At 43.1% G+C, this 22,561-nt stretch overlaps 1 protein-coding gene across 1 annotated transcript in view; it reads left to right on the top strand.

Moving 5' to 3' along the window:
* Positions 1-22,561, top strand: part of myo1d (myosin 1D) — a 155,232-nt gene that overhangs the window by 35,345 nt on the left and 97,326 nt on the right. Inside the window, exons 2-11 of the mRNA XM_080748114.1 lie at positions 28-236; positions 1,675-1,768; positions 6,615-6,780; positions 7,810-7,863; positions 7,956-8,051; positions 11,936-12,052; positions 12,590-12,793; positions 13,209-13,354; positions 13,457-13,571; positions 13,963-14,133. Of these exons, the coding sequence (XP_080604240.1) occupies positions 28-236; positions 1,675-1,768; positions 6,615-6,780; positions 7,810-7,863; positions 7,956-8,051; positions 11,936-12,052; positions 12,590-12,793; positions 13,209-13,354; positions 13,457-13,571; positions 13,963-14,133 (1,372 nt within the window). The remainder of the gene's footprint in view (positions 1-27; positions 237-1,674; positions 1,769-6,614; positions 6,781-7,809; positions 7,864-7,955; positions 8,052-11,935; positions 12,053-12,589; positions 12,794-13,208; positions 13,355-13,456; positions 13,572-13,962; positions 14,134-22,561) is intronic.

A 22,561-nucleotide genomic window follows, 5' to 3' on the forward strand; every position in this document is an offset into this window, starting at 1 on the left:
ACCAAATCACTATGTTGTGTCTTCCAGGTTTGAGAAGGGGAGGATCTACTCCTACATCGGAGAGGTGGTGGTCTCCGTCAATCCATACCGTGCCATGAACATCTATGGGCGTGACACCATTGAACAGTACAAGGGCCGGGAGTTGTACGAGAGGCCGCCGCACCTGTTTGCCATAGCCGACGCCGCCTACAAAGCCATGAAGAGGCGAAACAAAGACACCTGCATTGTCATCTCAGGTAACATGGGGAACGGGGAAGGGTAGCCCCCCCCTACTGCTGCCGGGTCAAAATAGGCCCCCTGCGTGAATGTCTTCTGACTTGCAGGTGTAACAAGTTTTATTTTAACCCTTTATTTATTCCAGTTTAAAAAAAAAAACATTGTGTTTTTGTTTAATTTGAATGAAAATGTTCTTACAGATCCTAATGTTTTCTTTTTTATTAATATAATATCTCAAACACAAGAGAAAATTCACAACAAACTCACTGATCAGGTTATCAGGTTATACTGTAGCCAACATTGTAATTTCCCCCCTTTTATAAACAGAAAATAACAAACAATACAAACATTCCCAACCCACAGCCCTCCCCTCCCACCCATCAGATCTTGTCTTTCTGGAGCTATGGACATAGCCTACACAGCCTGTGCTATTTATGGTGGACAGATTTGTTGAGGAAAAATCTATATGACCCCCATTCAGCTGAAAATAGCAGAAGCAGTTTTGCCTCCTCTGTCGCTCTCTCCCTCCGCTAAGAAAACACAGAAAGTGGCCACAAGCTGTGTGACAGCATGGAGAAACTATGTGGTTGATGAAGCACCACTTAGTGGATGGAAGGAGAACTGACCTCCCTAGATCACTGGTGGCTGTCAGACATGCAGACTAGGATATAACTATACAGGCACAATATACAGTCTAAATTCATCCAGGGAGGAAGAATAGACTGCCAGGTTTATATTATGGGTTTATATTGGTATCCAAGTGACTTAAATGACCTGTCCAGTTATAGCTCACTTTTGCCACTATTTAGTCACTGTCGGGTTAGTTTCGCGTGGCCAGACTGTTGACTCCACGATTTGCAAATGCTCCTGTCATACAGTCTGGGGTAACGTAAGAAGAATGATGAGTACCCCCGGTTAAAGTGGAAGTGAAGCCTCCTCCTCACTTCCGTTTCCGCCTCACATCGCGCACATTTATCCTAATAATAAATACAAATCATCTAAGCATATTTAGCTTGCTGCTTAGCAGAAATGACATTTAAAAAAAAATGTTTTTGTACGGTAATGCCAGCTTCCATTACTCGCCGTTCAGGAGCTGTCGTTCCAGACTCTATAGCATTCGGAGATTGTGGAATAGTTGTCTGGCTATGCAAAACTACTGTCGGGTGCAAACCTTGTACAGTATGTCAACCAAAACTGCTACTTCATTCAGGAAGTGGAAAAAAATAACCTGTTAGATCCAAAATCCAATGTAGTTATTATTTAGTCACAAGCTCTTGTTAATACTTTTCATTGGTCACATATTTATATAAAGTTCATTTGACAACCTATTTGGTCCCTTCTAGGCCAAGATGGCAGATTATAGCCACAAGTAAAGCATTACTGGATGGTATATGCGCTATGTACTCCTCTTTTTGTTTACACAGCAATGGAGTGGATAACGCTGTGTTCTTATTGCAGGAGAAAGTGGGGCAGGGAAGACGGAAGCCAGCAAGTACATCATGCAATACATCGCTGCTATCACCAATCCTAATCAGAGGGCTGAAGTTGAAAGGTGAGACACTCTTATCGGCATTAAAACATGAACACAGTGTTGATTCTATACACATAGGAGTGGTTGGTTTCGGTCAGGAGGGGTACAAATGAATAAGGAGGCGTGCGCAAGCGCATGTGTGTGTGTGTGTGTGTGTGTGTGTGTGTGTGTGTGTGTGTGTGTGTGTGTGTGCGCATGTGCATTTGTGCATGCATGCGCACTTGCATCTGTACATTTAGCATGTATACTATTCTTCAAAGTCCCCACAAAGTAGTAGTAATACCCCAAAATTATATGTATTTCGCCGCCGACCTCCATCACAAAATATTTTGTTCCAGGGACTCCCAGAAGCATTTTTTTTTAAATAGCAGATCTACAAGCTTGTACTGTACATCTGCAATTTTTTTAATAGACAACTATTGCTATATATATATATAGCTGAAATCTAAAATGACACAGCTGCTTTTCTGGTTTTAATGGGTAAAAAGGTCCAAATTACTGGTCTTCTTCCTGTGGTGATCCACCACATGCACCAAATGTAGCTCAACAGAACCAAGGCGTAGATGACTCATCATCACAGCGCTGTAGACCGGAAGCCTTTGGGACTGGTATTCCTTAAGTTTTATAGGTTGCTATAGATAACTTATCATGCCAGGCTAAAGATAAACACAATCATAAGCCTTGAACCATCATTGCCAATGTGCATAACTGTACGAGCCAATCAAACCAAGTTATGCGTAATAGAACTAGAACAGGAAACACTATGCCACCTTCTGGAATCCTACAGTTACAGTATGCATAGAGCCTGTTGAAAGCGGTTCTCAGTTCATTGTCAGATGGCGTTAATAGTCAACCAGATATTACTGCCACTAATAATAGACTGGGTGTGTTCCCGTTAGGCAGAGGCTAAAATCCCTGTATGGTCATGAACACTGGCTGTGGTGTGTTGTTAGATAAATAAAATATTTAATGAAAATGTCATGAACTGTATCTACAACGACCGAAAATATGGCATTGGTTGAAGTGGAACGTACACAGTCAAATCCCCAGTTTTAATGTAACTGTGAGCTTGTAAGGGTCCATTTGTTTACATTTTGTTACAAATGGATAAGTTAACACTGAGGAATTTAGTGTGTTGCTCAGAGAAGCTGTGTTGATGCAGGGAAAATGTCTGCAGATTTACAGATAAAATGGTAATGAATGAGTACATAATGGAACAGCCTGCCACTGTCTCCTTCCACTATTGCTTTAAAGACATGAATGGCGCTCAAACCGTAGGATTGGATGGATTAGGACAGGATGCTAGTATGTTTTTCCCACCAGAGCTGAGCAGAGGCCACGCCCAACGCGGAAGTGCTTCTCTCGCCGTTTTGGCCGATAAAGTAGTTATTGACCATGTCTCCGTCGACAAAATAGTAAATAATGTTTAGGCGAGAGCGCTTGGCTACTGGCCTATCACAGCGCGTCCTTGAAGCTCCTCCCCCTCCTCTCCTCAGATCCCGTAGGAATAGCACACTGCGGACAGGATGGGATAGTATCAGGATTCTTCTAATATTGGGTATTACATTCTTTAAATTATATGAAAGACTTTCCATGTAAATTAAATTAAATCTATCAAATGCAAGCATGCTGCTAAACATACTGTATCATTGTTTTTATTCCAAAATATGGGTTTCAGTTGAATTTGTTTATTATATACTCATTGTCAGAACTAAATTGTTGCTCAATTGACAATAATGAAACCACTATAGTGTAGGCCTATGGCTATCTGTGGCATGGTAGTGCTAATCCTTGCAAAAGAGATTTGATATAGAGGGGAAAAGGAGAGGACCAAGTATAGACCCCTGTTGGACCGTGGTCAATGAAGGGCTTTTTAAAGGGTTATAAATGCTGACAGGAGGGTTAGAGCACATACCGTATACTGTATTCTGCACATGTCTACTAATTTCCTGATCTGATGAGTTCATTTAACTCTGCAGATTTTTATTGTACTTTTTCTTTGTACGTACATAGCTTAGCATATTAACTAACAGGCAACCAAAGCAAGAACTTAAAAAATAGGTGTAATGTGTGTGTGCTCTCTTGTCGGAGTATAACTCTTTCTTGCAGTAAATCTCAGCTTCTGCCCGGTGTGTCCAATATATTGTTTATTACTGGAGTGGTGTAGGTATCACTAGCACATCTAAGGGTTCAGTCTCTGTTAATGGGCACCAGGGGAGCTGTTAGTTAGTACCAGCAGAATGAACAGTCAGGAATCCCCTGGTTCACTGTGAAAAACATGTTGCTGAAAGCCAGCTGTGTCAGTGTAAGTCAGTAAGCCTTTTATCTAGACAGAACTCTACATAATGGAGGATTGAGTCTGCATGCTTGTATTTTGAGTCTATGGTACTTACAGTAGTGTTTGTTGATTTTATTTTTCATGCTACAATTTGTATTGCCTGATTCCACATATCTATACTATAATTTTGCGAATGTCTGTCTGAGTGTCTGTCTGTCTGTCTGAAACAGCGTTTCTCCTCAGTGGCTGGAGCAATTGATCTGAAATCGCATCACCATCAGCATATGAACACACCTGACATAACTGTGAAGCCCGTTTGTCACTTTCACAAATCGTATGCTGTATATTAGCATTTTAATGGTGTATCTACTATCTATTCTGCATCTAGCATGAGGCACATCTATTCTGCCTCTAGCTTGAGGCAACATGTTTAACCAGCTCTGTGTGTGTGTGTGTGTGTGTGTGTGTGTGTGTGTGTGTGTGTGTGTGTGTGTGTGTGTGTGTGTGTGTGTGTGTGTGTGTGTGTGTGTGTGTGTGTGTGTGTGTGTGTGTGTGTGTGTGTGTGTGTGTGTGTGTGCAGGCAGGCGGGTGTGTGTGCAGGCGGGTGGGCGGGCGGGCTGGGGGGGGGGGACAGGGGGGGGGGGGGGGGGGGGACAGTATCTCTGTAGCCATTAAACGAAACGGGTTTCTTACATTGATGCTCCTACATCATGCAAGCACCAGTTAAAGTTACTTTCCATCCCTCATATACTGTGTGCACAGTGCACATCCCATAGCCCACACACTGCACATCATTTTGGAGCTCATATCTTTGAACGGGTAAGGGCTAGTTCAAATAAACAGAGCACTTGACATTTCAGACTGCACCCACAATATGTAGCCTTCAATGTCATCCCTCTTTCTATTCATGAGAGAAACAATATTGTTAAATGGCCCAGAACAGAACGGCCATCTCTTGGTCTTTTGTCGGTTTATAACTAACACTGCAAAAGATGACTTTGAATGCAACACTGCAAGGTTAAAGTTGTTCAAAGAATACCATTTTTCAGAAATAGCAAAAGTAACCATCTACATGCTCGCAACACAAGGCTACACGATGCAAGCTTGTAGATTAGCTACTTTTGCTATTCATTGTAAGCAGTGGTGTAAAGTAACTTTTTTAAAGTAACTGCTTTACCTGATTATTTCCAATTTCCAATACTTCTACTTCTACTCCACTAAATCTCCTTGTACTTTTACTCCGCTACATTTATTTGAGAACTTTAGTTACTAGTTACTTTGCCAGTATAAATTATAAAAACATACATAAACCACTTTAGCCCTATTTTATACCTTGGTTATTTGAAAATAGCCGATCTACAAGTTCACAACGTGTCGTGATGCGACGCGTTGTGAGCTTGTAGATCTGCTATTTTCATACCCATTTCATACTTTTACTTTTGGTACTTCAAGTACATTTTGAGCCAATACTTTCATACTTTTACTGAAGTATGTTTTGAATCCCAGACTTTTACTTTAATGGAGTATTTCTAAATTGTAGTATTGATACTGTTACGTAAGTAAAATATGTGAGTACTTTTTCCACCACTGATTGTAAGACAACCTTAACTCAGTGAATGCCACCCTTTATTCAAAATCTACAAAACTGGTGCCAGCCATTTTGCTTAATTTTGCCTTTTTATGGGGGCCAAAATCATATTTTGTACTTAAATTACATATATAAATCTATGCTTCTATCGAAAGCCACACTACCCCTCTTACAAAGGAAAACATGTATATTTATATATATATATATCCTATCATTAGATTTGGGCTTCAATAGAACATGTGTAAGATGTCTTGATCATCATCATATGTGTGTGCTGTGATGGGCCCTGTGTGCAATCTGGAGTGCAATACCATTTGAAAACCACCAGAGGGTGGTCTCCTACTATCTGATCAACTAACAGAAGAAGGAAGAAGACGTCCATCTTTTTTTGGGTTTGGGCCTGTTGTTTACATTTTGGCCAGGCCTTTTAGCTAGCATGCTACACACTTCGGAACCCTGGCGATCGCGATCAAGGATAGGTAGAGAAGAATGGATGGCACCGCTGGAATCCTGAGAATTTTCTGCGTTTTTTGAGTACTTATAGTTCGTCAGGGATGCACGGGAAAGTGTATAAACGAACGTTTTAGATAACATTTAAACGGCCGGAACCAATCTTCGGCTATACCGATTTTCCGCCGGACTGTGTTACACTGGTGCTACAGTCAAATCGGCCGTATCGCTCAGGTCACGGAGGCATATGGCCAACTTCTAGAGCGATTTTTTTGAAATTACAATTATGAAAAAATGATAAAACTTTTGATTAATTAAAAAGACGTAAAAGACGTTTATGGCACCGAGGTCCAAAGACGTATAAGACGTTTATGGCGTTCAGTTTGGTCACTTCAGTGAAGCCATATACAACTGACAACTTTACTTGGTCTTGAGACTGCACATGCACAGGCATAGAGACGAGGTGATCACTTCTCTCCCTGTGTACCCCTCACCCCACGGTACCCTTCACCCCATCGTATTTACCCCTTGATGTACTGTACTACCCTCAGAGTGAAGAACATGCTGCTCAAATCCAACTGTGTTCTGGAGGCCTTCGGCAACGCCAAAACCAACCGCAACGACAACTCCAGCCGCTTCGGCAAGTACATGGATATCAACTTTGACTTCAAAGGGGACCCAATCGGTGGCCACATCAACAACTACCTGCTGGAGAAGGTAGGGGGTGCCAGACATCCAGCTGGCCTCTGAGCTGGTTTGGAAAACATCTCGGTAGCCAAATTCCAACACTCTAACTTCCATCCTCCTTGCATACTCGCACCTTCGAGTGAGGAGGCGAAGATTAGTTGTGAGTAGCCAAATCCAATTACTGCCTGCTTACCACCTCTGTCCTCCAGATGTCATGTTGTATTGGATGCTGTATTCCTTCCTAATACTGTATGCTTAGGAATTGAGCTGATTGACATGAATTCTCCCATCCCTGTGCGCAACAAATCATGTATATCACTCAAATCTTTATAACGAGGCTGCAATTTGTGAAAAAGAACAGAGGAATACAGAGGGTAGACTATGTTTCATTCATAAAAATACAGATATAAACAGTGTACAACACTGCCTTAAAGGAGTAGTTCACCCCCAACATGACTTTTTTTTCTATTGATTAGTCACGCCATAGAGACTAGAGTTCAATAATATTTTTAGTTTTTTGTCACATTCCTAAGACAAAAATGTGATAACAATAAATGTACCCCCATTCGGAATCAATGGGGGTAAATTTACTCTAATCAAATTTTTGTCTTAGGAATGTGACAAAAACCAAAACATATTATTGAACTCTAGTCTCCATGGCATGAGTAATCAATAGAAAAAAAGTAATTTTGTGGGTGAACTACTCCTTTAAACATTTAATGTTGTTGTTTGTAAGAATAAACACAGGAAGGACGGAAGGAAGGAAGTGGACAAAGAAAGTTGAGGAGGCAAACAGAGTTCCTGTTTTACACAAAAAAGGAGATGCTGCCCCATTTTACTGAATGGGTTCCCAGATTGGTTAGATAGTTTCAAACTTACAACTGATGCTGCTAGTGACAGGGTACAACATTAGTGCTGCTGAGTAATTTTCAACCCATTTTGTACATTTGTATATTTATTCCTTGGGTGTTTTGCTTTATTTAGCAAGTTTGTTTGTCATAAACGTATAATTCTAAAAGTATAACATCTGATCTGTGACTGCTTCTTCCACATCTGCAGTCTAGGGTCATTGTCCAGCAGGAGGGGGAGAGAAGTTTTCACTCATTTTACCAGGTGAGCGGGTTTGTGTGTGTCTGTGTGTGTCTGTTGTGTTTTGTAGATGTAGTAATTAAATAATAATAAAGTAATGTTTGGTTGGTTCTCAGCTGCTGAGAGGAGGTCCTGAGTCGCTCCTTCGTTCTCTGCACGTCAAGAAGGATCCAACAGTCTACAACTACATCAAAATAGGAGGTCAGATCAAGGTAGGCTGTAGGTACACAGAGAGCAAACAGGACATTCAGCCTATGTTGTCTAATATGTTGTTTTTTATGTTGTTGTGATGGGGCTATGCTATGTTGACTTCAACCTATTTGGCTATCACTGTTCATAACATCATGTACAGTATATAAAAGGCTAGGATTTGATGTTGAGGTTACTTGCTGTAAGTCACCACCTGTAATGGAACACTGGTCTCCTGCATGGGAAATCATACATATACTTTACCACTCGATAAAAGGGATTTCCCGTGGTCAATTGATTGTGATATTAAGCTTCTGGGCCACAGGCAGGGATAGTCTGCTACATTCACCCCCCCTTTGACCACTCTCCATCGGGAAACCAGATCCAGTACGAGCCCTCTGTGTTACCATCTGGTCACCTGCATGTGGAACCAAACAACTCAATTCCACTTACATTGAAAGAATGTGGTGGGCACGCTCTGTGCACAACATGTTGCGTTTCTCAGGTTGGATTTCTTTGGAGGATAGGCAGGACTTCTCTAGTAGGGCTGAGCAATATATCGATATCATGATATGATACTAGATATCGTCCTGGATTTTGGATGTCGTAATATCGTGATATGGCGGCCAACACTGGGTCTACAAAAGCTACAGAAAGAAAGTTTTATCTAGCTTCAATCTTTTTCAGAGCTCTAATATTTAAGCGTCAATCAATCAAAGTTCTTCTCTCTCCATTCTTGCTTGAAATGGGGGAAAAACAAATAATTTCTGACAGCCAGTTTTCTATTTCTTTTACTCACTTGTCGATCAGATATTTTAGCTATATTTGAAGGAAGAAAATGCATATAATTCAAAAGGAATTAGCTATTCTCACAATAGCCTCACAATATCAATTTACAGTAATTGGTCAAAGTATTTTGGCTCAGCCCATTGGGGTATGGACCATTATTGTCTCTGGCAGGTGGAAACCTCCTATGTACAAAACCTTTTCCAGGATTCAAATTCAAAAACAGCAAAGGTAGCAGATCTTATTTATGATCAAGTAGGGCATTAATTTGTGGAAAAAACTAACAAACACATAAAGTTAAAATATGGAGATAAACTAGAAATACTGTTCCTTCGAAACAGTGTGGGCTCACTTCCAACCAAAAAAATAATAGTAAAAAGTGTCAAGGTCCCAGGCAATGCTCTCTTTCATTTTACTGACGTAAAATGGTAATGAAAATACAATGTAGACAAGCAGTGTTATTACATGAACTTAACGTTATGGACAATTAAATCAAAATAAAATTAAAACATAATGTGGACGGTACCTTATGGTACTTTACCTTAATGTACTGTACTGTACTGTACTGTACTGTAATGTACTTGTACTGTACTGTACTGTATCATACCTTACTGTACCATGTATTGTACCGTACCGATTTGTACCGTACCTTACTGTACTTTACCTTACGGTACTTTACTGTACTGTACCTTACTGTCCCATACTGTACATTACTGTACTTTACTGAAACGTACTGTACCTTACTGCACTGTACTGTACAGTACCTTACAGTATTGTACTGTACCTTACTATACTGTACTGCACCTTCCTGCAATGTACTGTACCTTACTGTACTGTACCTTACTGTACACTACTGTACTGTACTGTACCTTACAGTACTGTACTTTACTGTACTCTGCTGTACCTTACTGTACTTTACTGTACTCTACTGTAACTTACTGTACCTTACTGTACTGTACTTTACTCTACTCTACTGTACTGTACCTTACTGTACTTTACTGTACTCTACTGTACCTTACTGTACTGTACTTTACTGTACTCTACTGTACCTTACTGTACTGTACCTTACTGTACTATACTGTACTGTACTCTACTGTGCCGTACTGTACCTTACTGTACTGTACTCTACTGTACTCTACTGTACCGTACTATACTGTACTTTACTGTACTCTACTGTACCTTACTGTACTCTACTGTACTCTACTGTACCTTACTGTACTATACTCTACTGTACCTTACTGTACTATACTCTACTGTACCTTACTGTACTGTACCTTTCTGTTCCTTACTGTACTTTACTGTACTCTACTGAACCTTACTGTACTTTTACTGTACTCTACTGAACCTTACTGTACTGTACATATTCTATGTGTTCTAGATCTACATTTTTGATTCTGTGTTTGGGAACCAGCAACTGTCAAATGCAATTGTAGTGGAGTATATTGAGTGCATATACTGTAGGCTAACAATCCCAGATCACATCTGTCCTCCACTATGTCTATAACCAAGGCGTTCTTCTATATGGCCACTCCAGACTGAGGAGTGGAGCATGGCTTTTATTGCGTTTGTGGATCTGACTTGGAAATGCATTGGTTTTGATATCTCCCTGACAACCAACAACAACCACTAATATGTCTGACTGTCCCTGCGGGCTCTAGGATAAATGGCTATGGGATTTACATCCCATCGCCCAGGATCAATCCTAAAACTTGATTCTTTTAAAGTTAAATTTCTCTAAAACTACAAAACATTTCAAAATGAAAAATACAAGCACACGTGTCCACAGTAAGCTGAACACACAACCATTTGAATGGTGTTGAAAGGTGTAAGTGTGTAGGAGTTGAATCGCGCCAAAGTTTTGAGGAGATACTGACTGACTATAAATAATGAAGATAACATACGTGTGCTCGCCTTCCAGGCGAGCCCACAACTATATGCTAAGACCTGTTTTCGAGTCCAAACACACTCTCCACTCTCTCTGCTTGAGGTCTGACCATCAATCATGCAGGCTTTCTACAAGACCTCTCTCTGCCCTTGATTTCCTGTCTGTCTATGCTGACCTATCTAAAACAATGTCATAAAATAAACACATCTTTAAAATGTATTGAGAGAGAGAGACAACCACACATGGCTCACAGATGTGCTCTGTTTATTGTTCATTTCATTGTTGTTTACAGCTGGGGTTTACTTTCTCTAGCCATGGCATACACCCAACAGCATTACGTGAGGCAAATACCTAAAATGTTTGTAGGTCTATTAATAAGGCTAAAGAATTATGTCAGCATTTCATAGATCAGCATCTTTAGGTTACATGATCGTGTGTGTGTGTTCTGTCTGTGTAAGTCTCACTGCTCCCTGTCATATTAAGACATCTGCAGTGTTCTGCCGCCTCTCGCTGGGAGCTTAATGAGTAGGAAGCAAACCACTTTACAACAACAAAACAAGCTGGCGTCATGGAACACACACACACACACACACACACACGCACACGCACACACACACACACACACACACACACACACACACACACACACACACACACACACACAGTTCAAACAGCTGAAGTGGCGGTTTGTACATTGTGTGCCATGGCGGCCCCTATGTTTTTATTGTCAGAAGGTTCCGCTTCTGAACCGGGGTATTATTCATTAAAATGTGGTCCTCTGACATTCCTATTGTAAGTACAAAAAGACCAGTGTTATTGCTTTTTTCCCTCTTCTTCTTTTATTGATTGTAGTTGACATTGTCCCACATGTGAGGAAAACGTTTCACATTTGAATCCTGAAATGCAACAAATCTAAGCAGAACATGATGTCAGACAGAAATACATTGGTTTTAATCGGAACAGGATGAGGCAATGCGGGATGTTGTTGACATTTCACATTTGACACCAATGACATTCATTCATTTGATATATACTCACTGGTTAACAGTAGACTATCTTCAACTCATAATGTGAGCTTGTAGATCTGCTATTCAGTATTGACATTTTAATGTGGTTAACGTTCATTCTACTCTCTCCCTCTCTCTCTCTCTCTCTCTCTCTCTCTCTCTCTCTCTCTCTCTCTCTCTCTCTCTCTCTCTCTCTCTCTATACTGTACGTGTGTCTCTCTCCCTGTAGTCTTCCATTAATGATGGTGCAGAATTCAAAGCCGTGGCCGACGCCATGAAAGTGATCGGCTTCACAGGAGATGAGATCCAGACCGTTTACAAGATCCTGGCAACCATCCTACATCTGGTACTAACAAACAGGCCCATTTGTATTATTACCTATAACTCCACTGATCAGTGTAAAACTTTGGATGCGCACTCCCTTGAGGTCAAGGAAGAACCTTTGCCCTGCATCTTTCACATCTGCCTTTTATAGTGCCACCAGGAGGCCGACTTATGTAAAACACAATTTTTAAAATTACTCCTTCAGATTTTATCCAAAGATCACGCAAATCAGTACACAGTATATTTCTATAGTCATGAGATCAAGATGGTTCTGTTTGCTTTCTGGACTGTATACTCAATCTGTTATGTAATACTTGTAGAAGGTAAACTGGTTACTAAAACTAAGTGGCCTCATAACATAGTCAAAACATTTTTATGTTGTTGTAACTATCGAATATCAGGGGATTCATTTTTGTCTTATTTCTGGAATTAACACCAACACACCAACCCTTCCTGACCTTGGTGCGCCATTGTGCTTCACTATCGTTTAATCCCAAACTCTCTCTCTCTCTCTCTCTCTCTCTCTCTCTCTCTCTCTCTCCCTCTGTCTCTCTGTCAGGGGAACCTGACGTTCGGAGTGGACGGAGACGTGATACTGATCGAGAACACCAAGGTGGTGTCCGTGATTGGGGAGATGCTATCCACCAAGGAGGAGAACGTGGAGAAGGCTCTGCTGTACCGCACAGTGGCCACGGGCAGGGACGTCATTGACAAGCAGCACACGCTCCAGGAGGCCAGCTACGGACGAGATGCATTAGCCAAGGTTACTGTCACTCACTTAGCTGCTGATTCACTGATAATGACCTTTCATTCACTTCATTCAACCAGAGAAACCTGGCTATTGGTCTTTGTCTTGCTTGTGCTGTCATATTTTTACAGTGATTCGCACTGATTTATTCAAGCATGAGTCACACAGGCAGAGGCAGAAGATAGTGTAGGAATGCAATTAACATTTGTCTTTCTAACTGACACAAGTGGCTTCTGCTTGGGGGCTAAACTGGTGCATATTATGAAAATATAAAGTTTCTTAATTATGTTTCTGATAATAATATGATCAAAAACAAAACATTGTATACCGGTAGTCAAATCTGCATACCCCTAATGGTCTTAATCCTCTAGACCCCATGGAGATGGGTTGCTGAGGTGGAGCACATTTAACAAGGAATTTTCATCCCCAGGCCATGTATGAGCGTTTGTTTTGCTGGATCGTGGGCCGTATCAATGACATCATCGAGGTAAAGAATTACGATGCCAGAGTCCATGGGAAGAACACGGTCATCGGGGTGCTGGACATCTATGGCTTTGAGATCTTCCAAAACAACAGGTCAGTGATAGATTGGTTATAATAACAGAGATTATAATTTGTTGTTTTGTCATTATGTATCCATTGTTCACATGCATGTTCCATCCCATGCCTCTGCTGCAGCTTTGAGCAGTTCTGCATCAACTACTGCAACGAGAAACTGCAGCAGCTCTTCATCCAACTGGTGCTGAAACAGGAACAGGAGGAGTACCAGAGAGAAGGCATCCCCTGGAAACATGTACGCAGGAAACTTTTGGTTCCATCCCATATACTCTCTTCTCTTGACATAAAAAAGTGGGGGATTATTGGGGAAAGAAAATCCATACACACTTTTACTGTGTGTGATTTTTACCTCTTCTCCCCAAATAAAATCAGATAAATTTGAATTAACTGCCTTATAGACCCACCTCAACAATCTACAAGCTCACAACGCATTGCGATGTAACAAGTTGTGAGCTTGTTGATCGTCTGTATTCGGCGCAGTACACCATTGTACAACAACAGAGTATAAATTAGGCATTTGCAGACCATTGTAATTTATATTTTGTTCCATCTGCTCGACCCCATCTGCTTTTAAAGTCTGTTATATACAACTCACCCACTCGCTGTGTTGTCTTTTTGTTTGTCAGATTGATTACTTCAACAATCAGATCATCATAGATCTAGTGGAACAACAGCACAAGGGGATCTTCTCTGTGCTGGACGAGGCCTGCATGAATGTTGGCAAAGTCACTGATGAAGTTTTCCTGCAGGGTCTCAACAGCAAGCTGTCAAAACATGCACATTACACCAGCCGCAAGGTACGTGTGTACGTGTGTGTGTGTGTGTGTGTGTGTGTGTGTGTGTGTGTGTGTGTGTGTGTGTGTGTGTGTGTGTGTGTGTGTGTGTGTGTGTGTGTGTGTGTGTGTGTGTGTGTGTGTGTGTGTACATATGTATGTTTTGGAGGAGCTTGTCTCCTGTTTCTGTAGTGTGAGGCGGCTTGGTGTTCAAGTACACACCCTGGACATGACGGTAGGACTTTGTATGTCGCAGGGACTTACCCCCAATCTAAGCCTTGATGCTGAGTGCCAAACTGGGAGGCATTGGGTCCCATTTTTATAGTCTTTGGTACCCTGACCTCTCAATTTAATAATGAACACCCCAACAACAGTCATTCCACAAACTTCATCATCAAGAAGAATGAAGGATTATCTGAACATTATTTAAAACAGAACGAAATCTAATCAAACACAATGAGAACACAGGTCCTTATTTTTCAATAGACAAATGTGTGTGACCAACCAGAAGAAGAAGAAAGGTTAATGAAGGCCGTGATCCAGCAGTAACCTGAGAACAGCAGGGGGCAGCTGAAACCATCACAAACCATTAAGGGTCAGAGGAAGAGAAGGAGCCCAATCCAGTTAGTCTTAATTATCAGCTCAATCTAGGATGACTTACAGCCTAATTGACTTTAATGGTCTGTGTTTAGCCAGACTGTGTTGTAAGCCAATTTACCGCTCAACCCCTTTTTTTGTGTCCACTATCCACACAGAGAGATGGTGCATTTCTCTGTGTGGACACAAGATGGCGACAGCCTTTCAGATAAATGTGTGCTGCTGTGTCTGACTCAACACTTTGCCCCAGGTGATGTCACTGGCAGCCAATGGGAGCTTTTGAAGCTGTCGACTTTACAGTGCTGGAATGGGTGTTGCATGGAGGGAGAGCAACCTGAGGGACGATGGGAGCGTGATTGATCAAGTGATCTAATGACAGAGAGAGAGAGAGAGCAACAGTCTCTAGCACGTAAAACAAATCTATTCAGGTTTCCTGGCAACAAGATGACTTTCTCTCTCTCTCTTGCGCTCTGTCTGTCTGTATATCGTCACTGTCTGGCAGAAACCTCGTATCTCCAAGTTTCAAATTTGTTTGTTTTCTCCCAAAGTAAATCCCTGCTTCATCATACAAGGCCGTCGCACAAAGGTAGTGAAAACAGCAGATCTACAAGCACACAACGCCTCGCACCGCGAGGCGTTGTATGCTTGTAGATAGGCTGTTTTCACTAGTTTAAATCATTTTTAAAATGATAAATGCAAAACGAACGGTTTTGGACATACAAGGTTTTCACCCGACAACGACGATATATAACCTATATATACACACTGAATAAGACGGCAGTGTTGATGTTCCCCATCAGAGCTGCCCAAAATAAAACGGAGTGGGTGGTTAGGAGAACGAATAGGGAGTAGTATAATAAATAATATGTCAGCCTGATAGTATGTATGCTGTGGGTTATATTGATCTGAGCAGCTTTCCTGATCACCCACATCATCAATAAGCCTCCCTGGCCTCGCTCCCTCTGCCGCTCTCTGACCTGAACCTCTTCAGCTCAAAGAGCTGTGCGCAGCAAACCCTGAGCGTGTACAAATGTAATGCACTATATGGGTCCATTTGGTTCCAATTTGTATTGGATTTTTATTGTTTCATGGAGGTCTGCCACATGAACCCTGACATCCCTTTTCTGGGGTGAAATGTGTCTTTTCAGAAATCAAAGGGTTACCATATATACATGATCAATATATAGTTTAGCCCAGGCAGTATCGGGGGGGTACGGAGGGGCTTTTCACGCAAGAGTAGAGTTATATTGATTAAACCAGAAGATGTCTCTCAATAGTCCTCCCCCACCACCTCTTGGTTGAAGGCACATTCTCTACTGCTCCTTTCTCAAACCTATTTATTTTAATATATTTTGTTAATATTTTGTAAGTAATAAACTATTAACCATGTTTTTTTTTCTTCTAACCTAAGCTTTTTTTGGTGTTGTTGCCTGGCAACAGTAGCATGTTAGGACGGTTCTCAAGATAAGGGAACTGCAGACACGCATACACGCAGAGATTTCATGCATTTATTGTAGGTAATAGATAATAATAGATCATTTAATAATAAACTTTATTTCAAAAACAAGATTATGTGTTTCACAAACATAAAAACCAAAAAATACATTAATACATATTAGACATGTAAATGTGATCATCTTGCATAATAATACAGATAATTAATATTAAAAATCAAAGCACAAAAATCACACCTGTACCTGAGGGTACAGGTGTGATAATCTCTCTACAGTACATCCATACTGTGTGTGTGTGTGTGCGTGCGTGCGTGCGTGCGTGCGTGCGTGCGTGCGTGCGTGCGTGCGTGTGTGTGTTTGGCCTGCTCTAATAATCACAGCTAAGCCCCTCTGGTAGTGAGGAAGGATGCTTTGCTGTCTGCCTGAGCCTGTCATGTGTGATCCAGCTTAGTATAGAGGTACAGTATCTGTACCCACACTGCCTGGGGAGGCCTGCTCGCCGTGCCAATGTGTGTCATTCTCCAGCTAACTACTGCAGATAGCATGCACAGCACACAGCTAATGTAAAAACCCTATATCTCTGATCCTTGCCTGAATATGTTATGTGTTGGCAGTGCAAGCTTACACTGCCCCCGTTCTATAGAACAGCGGTTCTCAAAGTAGATCCCCAGGGGTCCATGAGGGGGTCCCAGTGGGTCCCCAGCAAAATAAGGAACAGTTTAATTTCACAATTATTTCACCAGCTAGAAGTTATCCCAATGAGAGAATCTATGAGAATGACTATTCAGATCATAGGTCTCACTCTCTCCACTTTTACCTCTTCCAAGAGTATTGGCAGTTGTAGAATTTATTTCGAAATCTAATATTAAAAAGTCTCTCCTCTCCCTGGCACAAACTTATTGTCGGTATCATCAGCCAAGAGAGATGGTGTCTTATCTCCTTTTCAATGCGCTAGGCACTGGGAGATGGATTGCTGAGGTGGAGCGCAACACCTACCATCAGCTCCCAGTACGACTTAGTTACCCAAGCCATGCTACTCGTACACTGAGTTTGGCGGTGCCCAGGATCAAACCCTTGCAGTCCAAAGTGACCTGTTACCAGACAGGTGCTCTACCGACTGAGCTACCCAGACACAGAATGATCTCATATGCATCTACCTGGGGGTCTTTGACATTAAAATCTTTGAGAACCACTGTTATAGAATACTGGCCATAAGCCCTCTGACCAAATCGAAATGTGGACAGTACCTTATTAGATGTTCTATTTGCAAGGGAAGACTGCCTATTCTGCATCAAATCTTCAACATGTTGACTTTTCAGAAAAGATGGTAATGATGGTACTCTTCACAGCCTAGCATCATCCCAAAAGACCACACAGAGTAATATAGGAAGATAATAGAAGAGAAGAATGGAAATGAGCTTACACTAAACAAATGTGATTATGCATGTGGCTGGCTGTTTCCACAACATCTCATAGGCTTTCCTAATGCAAAATGTATACGGAGCTCTCATCTCAATGGATTTCCTGTTTGTTGTCATATCAACATTGGCGGCTCAGCTTTTACTCTGATTGGATATTAAGATCACTATAGAGCCTTTTATCTAAAGATAAAGGGACGCTAGAATTGAAGTCGGTATCACTGCATGGCCCACAATAGAAAGAATATTCTGTACCATTTCACAGTCATAAGGGAAATGCTCACATGTTTTTTTTAAATGCAGACTATTTAAATGTACATTGCTGCTGCCTGGGGGAAATGTTTTATCTCTCAGTGCAATGACAAAGGACTTAATTTGGATGATTGACAAGCGTGCATTTTTCAACTCATACCAGTGGACTTTGACAGAGTGTCATACGTCCAAGGCTCTCTCACCCTTGAGGGCCATTTAATCGATCACTTCAATCAAGAGTGAGAGTTTAAGGGTTTGGGGCTGATGACGGTATCTTCTCCTCTGCACGTTGGGGAAACCAAAAATAGATCCGCTAGGTCAAACGACCAGAACGCACAACATTGCAAATGAGAGCTGCAGAATAAAGTTCCGACATTTTTCACACATGTGGGGGTGGGGATGTTCAAAGTCAGCTTGAAAGACACGTGGCAGCTCTCTAGCATCACAGCCTGTTGTGGATATGGGCTCAGCAGCTATTGCAGGCTGTCTGGCAGCAAGGATGTGTGATAGCTGGAAAAAGATGAGGTGTGAGTGAGACTGAGGAAGAGGGAGATGAAGAGAGAGAGTGGAAACTTAACGTTGTGAGAGAGGAAGCTGATGTGCAGAGGGATAAGTTATCCACACTGTAGAATAATCCTGAGTGTTAATTAAAGGAGAGCGAGGGTGAGAAGGATAATACTAAGGGTTATGATTTGGGTTTTGTTGATCGAAAGCCTGGACTGTCCACGCTCTCCTTGCTAGTTTCTGCATCATGTGTTGTGATCATAGACAAAAATATATCACATTTTAACCAATTAAACCCTATACACTAAATTGACTTGGGTTCCCCAGTGGTCTATATCTAACCCTGTCATTTTTTCCTGCTAAACCAAATATCTCTGTCAAAAATAGAATAGCTTGCAATATGATAGATCTGTTATTTTCTCCAAATGTTAGCCTATTTTACGTGAATGTCGCCTATTTTGACATGCCCAGAATAGTATCCTCGGACCCCATGCTGTGGCCCATTTAGAGAGGATACAACTTTTATAATTACAGTTGTTACAGCACCTAAAAGAGAACACAGATACAGAGCCTCGGAATATACAGTAGTGCTTACATTTTAGAAATTAATGGATAGTTGCTAACTTATAAACTTAATTTGTAATTTTTTAGATAAAATCTTTGATGGAAATAGCATAGTTTTTCCTAACAATGACTGTAAAAGTTTAAATTGCATCATTGCATAGGCAGACAGAGAGAGAAGTATTGCAGGCACTAGGCAGTGTGAGTAGAGGGAGTTCGAAAGCAGAGCTTTCACGGAGGATTAGCCTGTAACGAGATCTGTGCTGTCTGTCTGCACTAATGTCCGCGTCTCCTAACACAGAGTGCTGTTTAGATGCCGTAGCTACACCCAGCCCGCCAGCGCTCAGTTGACTGCCTGTCACAACACTACATGCACTCTGAGAACAGCCAAAAGGTGTCCACGTATGACCATGTTGGTATATACCCGCTCCATCCCTCATCTGCTCAGACAGGCTGTGGCGGGGAAAAAACGAACGTTTGTAATGGCGGCCGGGACACACGATTTCTAAAACGAGCGCTCGTTTAGCAGTAAAAGAGACATGCTGTAAATATTGACAATTAAAGGACTCAAACCCGCAATGCACAGACCTCTAGGCCAGTGGTCTGGGCCATATAATGGCATGCCCAAATATAATGATGCCTGGTTGATAGTGGTTAAACATGTTTGTTGTGACCGTCAGGTCGCAGTTACTATCAAAACCTCCACCGGCTGTCTGTCTGTCTGTCAGTCTGTCACATCACGTCACACGTCACACTTTTGCCCTACTCATATCTCCGCCACCATTGCCCCGATCCATGCCAAACTTTGCACACACACTCCTTGGCTGCCAAACCACAACCTCCTCTTCTAGCACCACCATGAGGCCGATTCTTGCAAGACACTTTTTTGGACACTACTCCTACAGATTTTGCCCTAAAATCACGCAAAGTGGTACACAGTATCTCTAAAGTCAAGTCATTAACATGGATCTGTGCCATTTCCCATATTCCCTCCTGATTGGCTACCGTTGCCTTCTAAAGTTTGTGTATGCGACCTGACGGTCGCTTATCTCTCGATTTACGGAGTCTTACTGGTGTCAAAATGCACTGGAGAACGGTAGGTTCCGTACGGAACCATTGTTTACTTAGATATGGAAGGATGACCTCCCACTTGGGTAATGACGCCCCCTGGCGATCATTCAGAGAAACTACTTCAGCTCCCGTACTAACGTAGGTAGGAAGGGCCTGTCACTCAACCCGGAGTGACCCGCCTCCAGGCTATATAAACCCCCGGAGGCGGAAGTAACATCCTCTTAATACCACTCTCTGCCACATTCAGTGAAACAGAGGGGCATTACGTGGGAGGTCATCCTTCCATATCTAAGTAAACAATGGTTCCGTACGGAACCTACCGTTTACTGTCAATATTCCAGGATGACCTCCCACTTGGGATTCTTAAACTCCCCTCTAAGCCACAACCTACTCTCATACCCCCACACACCCCTCATACGGGTGAGCACAGCCCAAACGGGCGTGACCCATCACCCAGAAGGTCCCAGGCCCACCGGACCTGGGTGTGAAGGCATGAGAAAATAAAGAGAGACCCTGACAGACCGAAGTCCGCCTCATTCAACTAAATGAAAAGGACAAGTCCGCCTTATAAGTAAGACACACTATATAAGGAAAACACAGGGTCCCCCCAAAGTACCCCAGGTGGCTACATGCCCACCTGTGGGAGGGGAAGATCCGACTCCTCTATGACGTAGAGGAGGCAACTGCACCCAGAACCGAATGCGCTAGCGAAGAGGATTCGATATCCAGGTGATAGTAGGCTGCAAAGGTAGAAGGCGAAGACCAATTCGCCGAAACACAAATCTCCTGAACGGAGACTCCCTTTGCCATTGCCCACGAAGTAGCCACACCTCTAGTGCTATGGGCTTTAAGTGCCGCCGGCACTTCCACACCCGCACTAGAGTAAGCCAGCCTAATAGCATCCACAATCCACCTCGAAAGAGTGGGTCTAGACACCGGCTTCCTGACAAGAACATTGCCCATTTCTACAAAGAGCTGAGAAGAAGCTCTAGAACCAGCAGTCCTGTCACAGTAGGCCTTCAATGCCCTGACAGGACAAAGGCAATTCAGCCGTTCATCCTCCACCGAGACAAACGGAGGAGGATGAAAAGCCAGAAGAACAACAGGCTCCTTAGGAACCACCATGTTCTTAGGAACAAACTTAAGATGAGGCTTGAGCAACACCTTGAGATCATTGTTCATAAACTGCATGCACTCCGCAGACACCGAGAGAGCTTGCAGGTCACCAACTCTTTTAGCCGTGGCCAAAGCCAGCAAAAGAGCCGTCTTGAAACTCAAAAGTTTCAAAGGCATCCCTACAAGCGGCTCAAAGGGAGCCCGACATAGGCCCCCTAGAACCACCTGCAGATCCCAAACTGGGAACAAAGACCTAGTCACCGGCCTCAAACGTTCAACTCCTTGCATGAACTTGATGACCTCCGGGACTTTAGAAGGTGCCTTGCCCGCCACCCCCAGGTGACAGGCATTAATAGCCGCCAAATACCCCCTAAGGGTAGAAAATGCTAGACCACTTCTCAAGCGGTTCTGCATAAATTCCAGAATTTCCTGAGCTGACGCCACATGAGCCACCACAGGTGGAACACGCGACTCACACCAGTCCTCAAAGGCATTCCACCTTCCATCATAAGACGCCCTCGTAGAGGGCGCCTTAGCACTCTGAATGGTATCAACCACTTCAGAAGAAAAACCGGCTGCCAGCAGGTTTAACCTTTCACGTGCCAAACCCACAGGTCTAGGACCTGCAGGTCTTGGTGGAAGATCTCCCCCCTGGCCTGACTCAACAGGTCCCTGCACTGAGGCAGCTGCCAACCCGGTTCGCAAAGGAGAGGGGCGATCGCCGATCTCCACGTGCCCTTGTAGGGAGCCACCAGGAGCATCTCCAGACCGAACCTCCTGACTCTCTCCAGAGTGGGTCGGATTAAGTCGAAGGGGGGAAACGCGTACAGTAGACCTCTCGGCCACGTGTGCGCTAAGGCGTCCAACCCCAAGGGAGGACTGCCCTTCACCGCGAAGAACAACGGACACTTCGTATTCTCCGCTGACGCAAACAGGTCCGCCACTGGCTGACCAAACTTGCGAAAAATCTGGCTCACCACCCTGGGGTGGAGAGACCAATCCTCGTAGCGAGGACCTCCCCTGGACAGGAGATCTGCTCCGCTGTTGAGGAGACCTGGGACGTGTGAGGCCCTGATCGACTTGAGGCGCGACAAGCACCAAACCGTCAATTCTCGAGCCAGACGGTCCAGTGGCAACGACGACAGGCCCCCCTGTTTGTTGACATAAAACATGGCCGTCGTATTGTCTGTCCTGACCAGGACGTGACAATGCAAAATCCAAGGCTCGAAATGCTTGAGCGCCAGGAGTATAGCCATCAACTCCAAATAGTTGATGTGACGACCCCTCATCTCCAGAGGCCAAAGCCCCTGCGCTGTGCGCCCCTCGAAAGTGGCTCCCCATCCACTGAGACTGGCGTCTGTCGTGATCGACTTGTGGGAAACCACCTCGCCAATCGAGACTCCGCTGGTGAGGAACCCCTCCACCAGCCACGGAGACAGGGCGATCGCGCAGGAAGGGGAAACCGTAACCTTCTTGTAC

Source organism: Nannobrachium achirus (assembly GCF_963921795.1).
Source record: "Nannobrachium achirus genome assembly, chromosome: 18".
NCBI lineage: Eukaryota > Metazoa > Chordata > Actinopteri > Myctophiformes > Myctophidae > Nannobrachium > Nannobrachium achirus.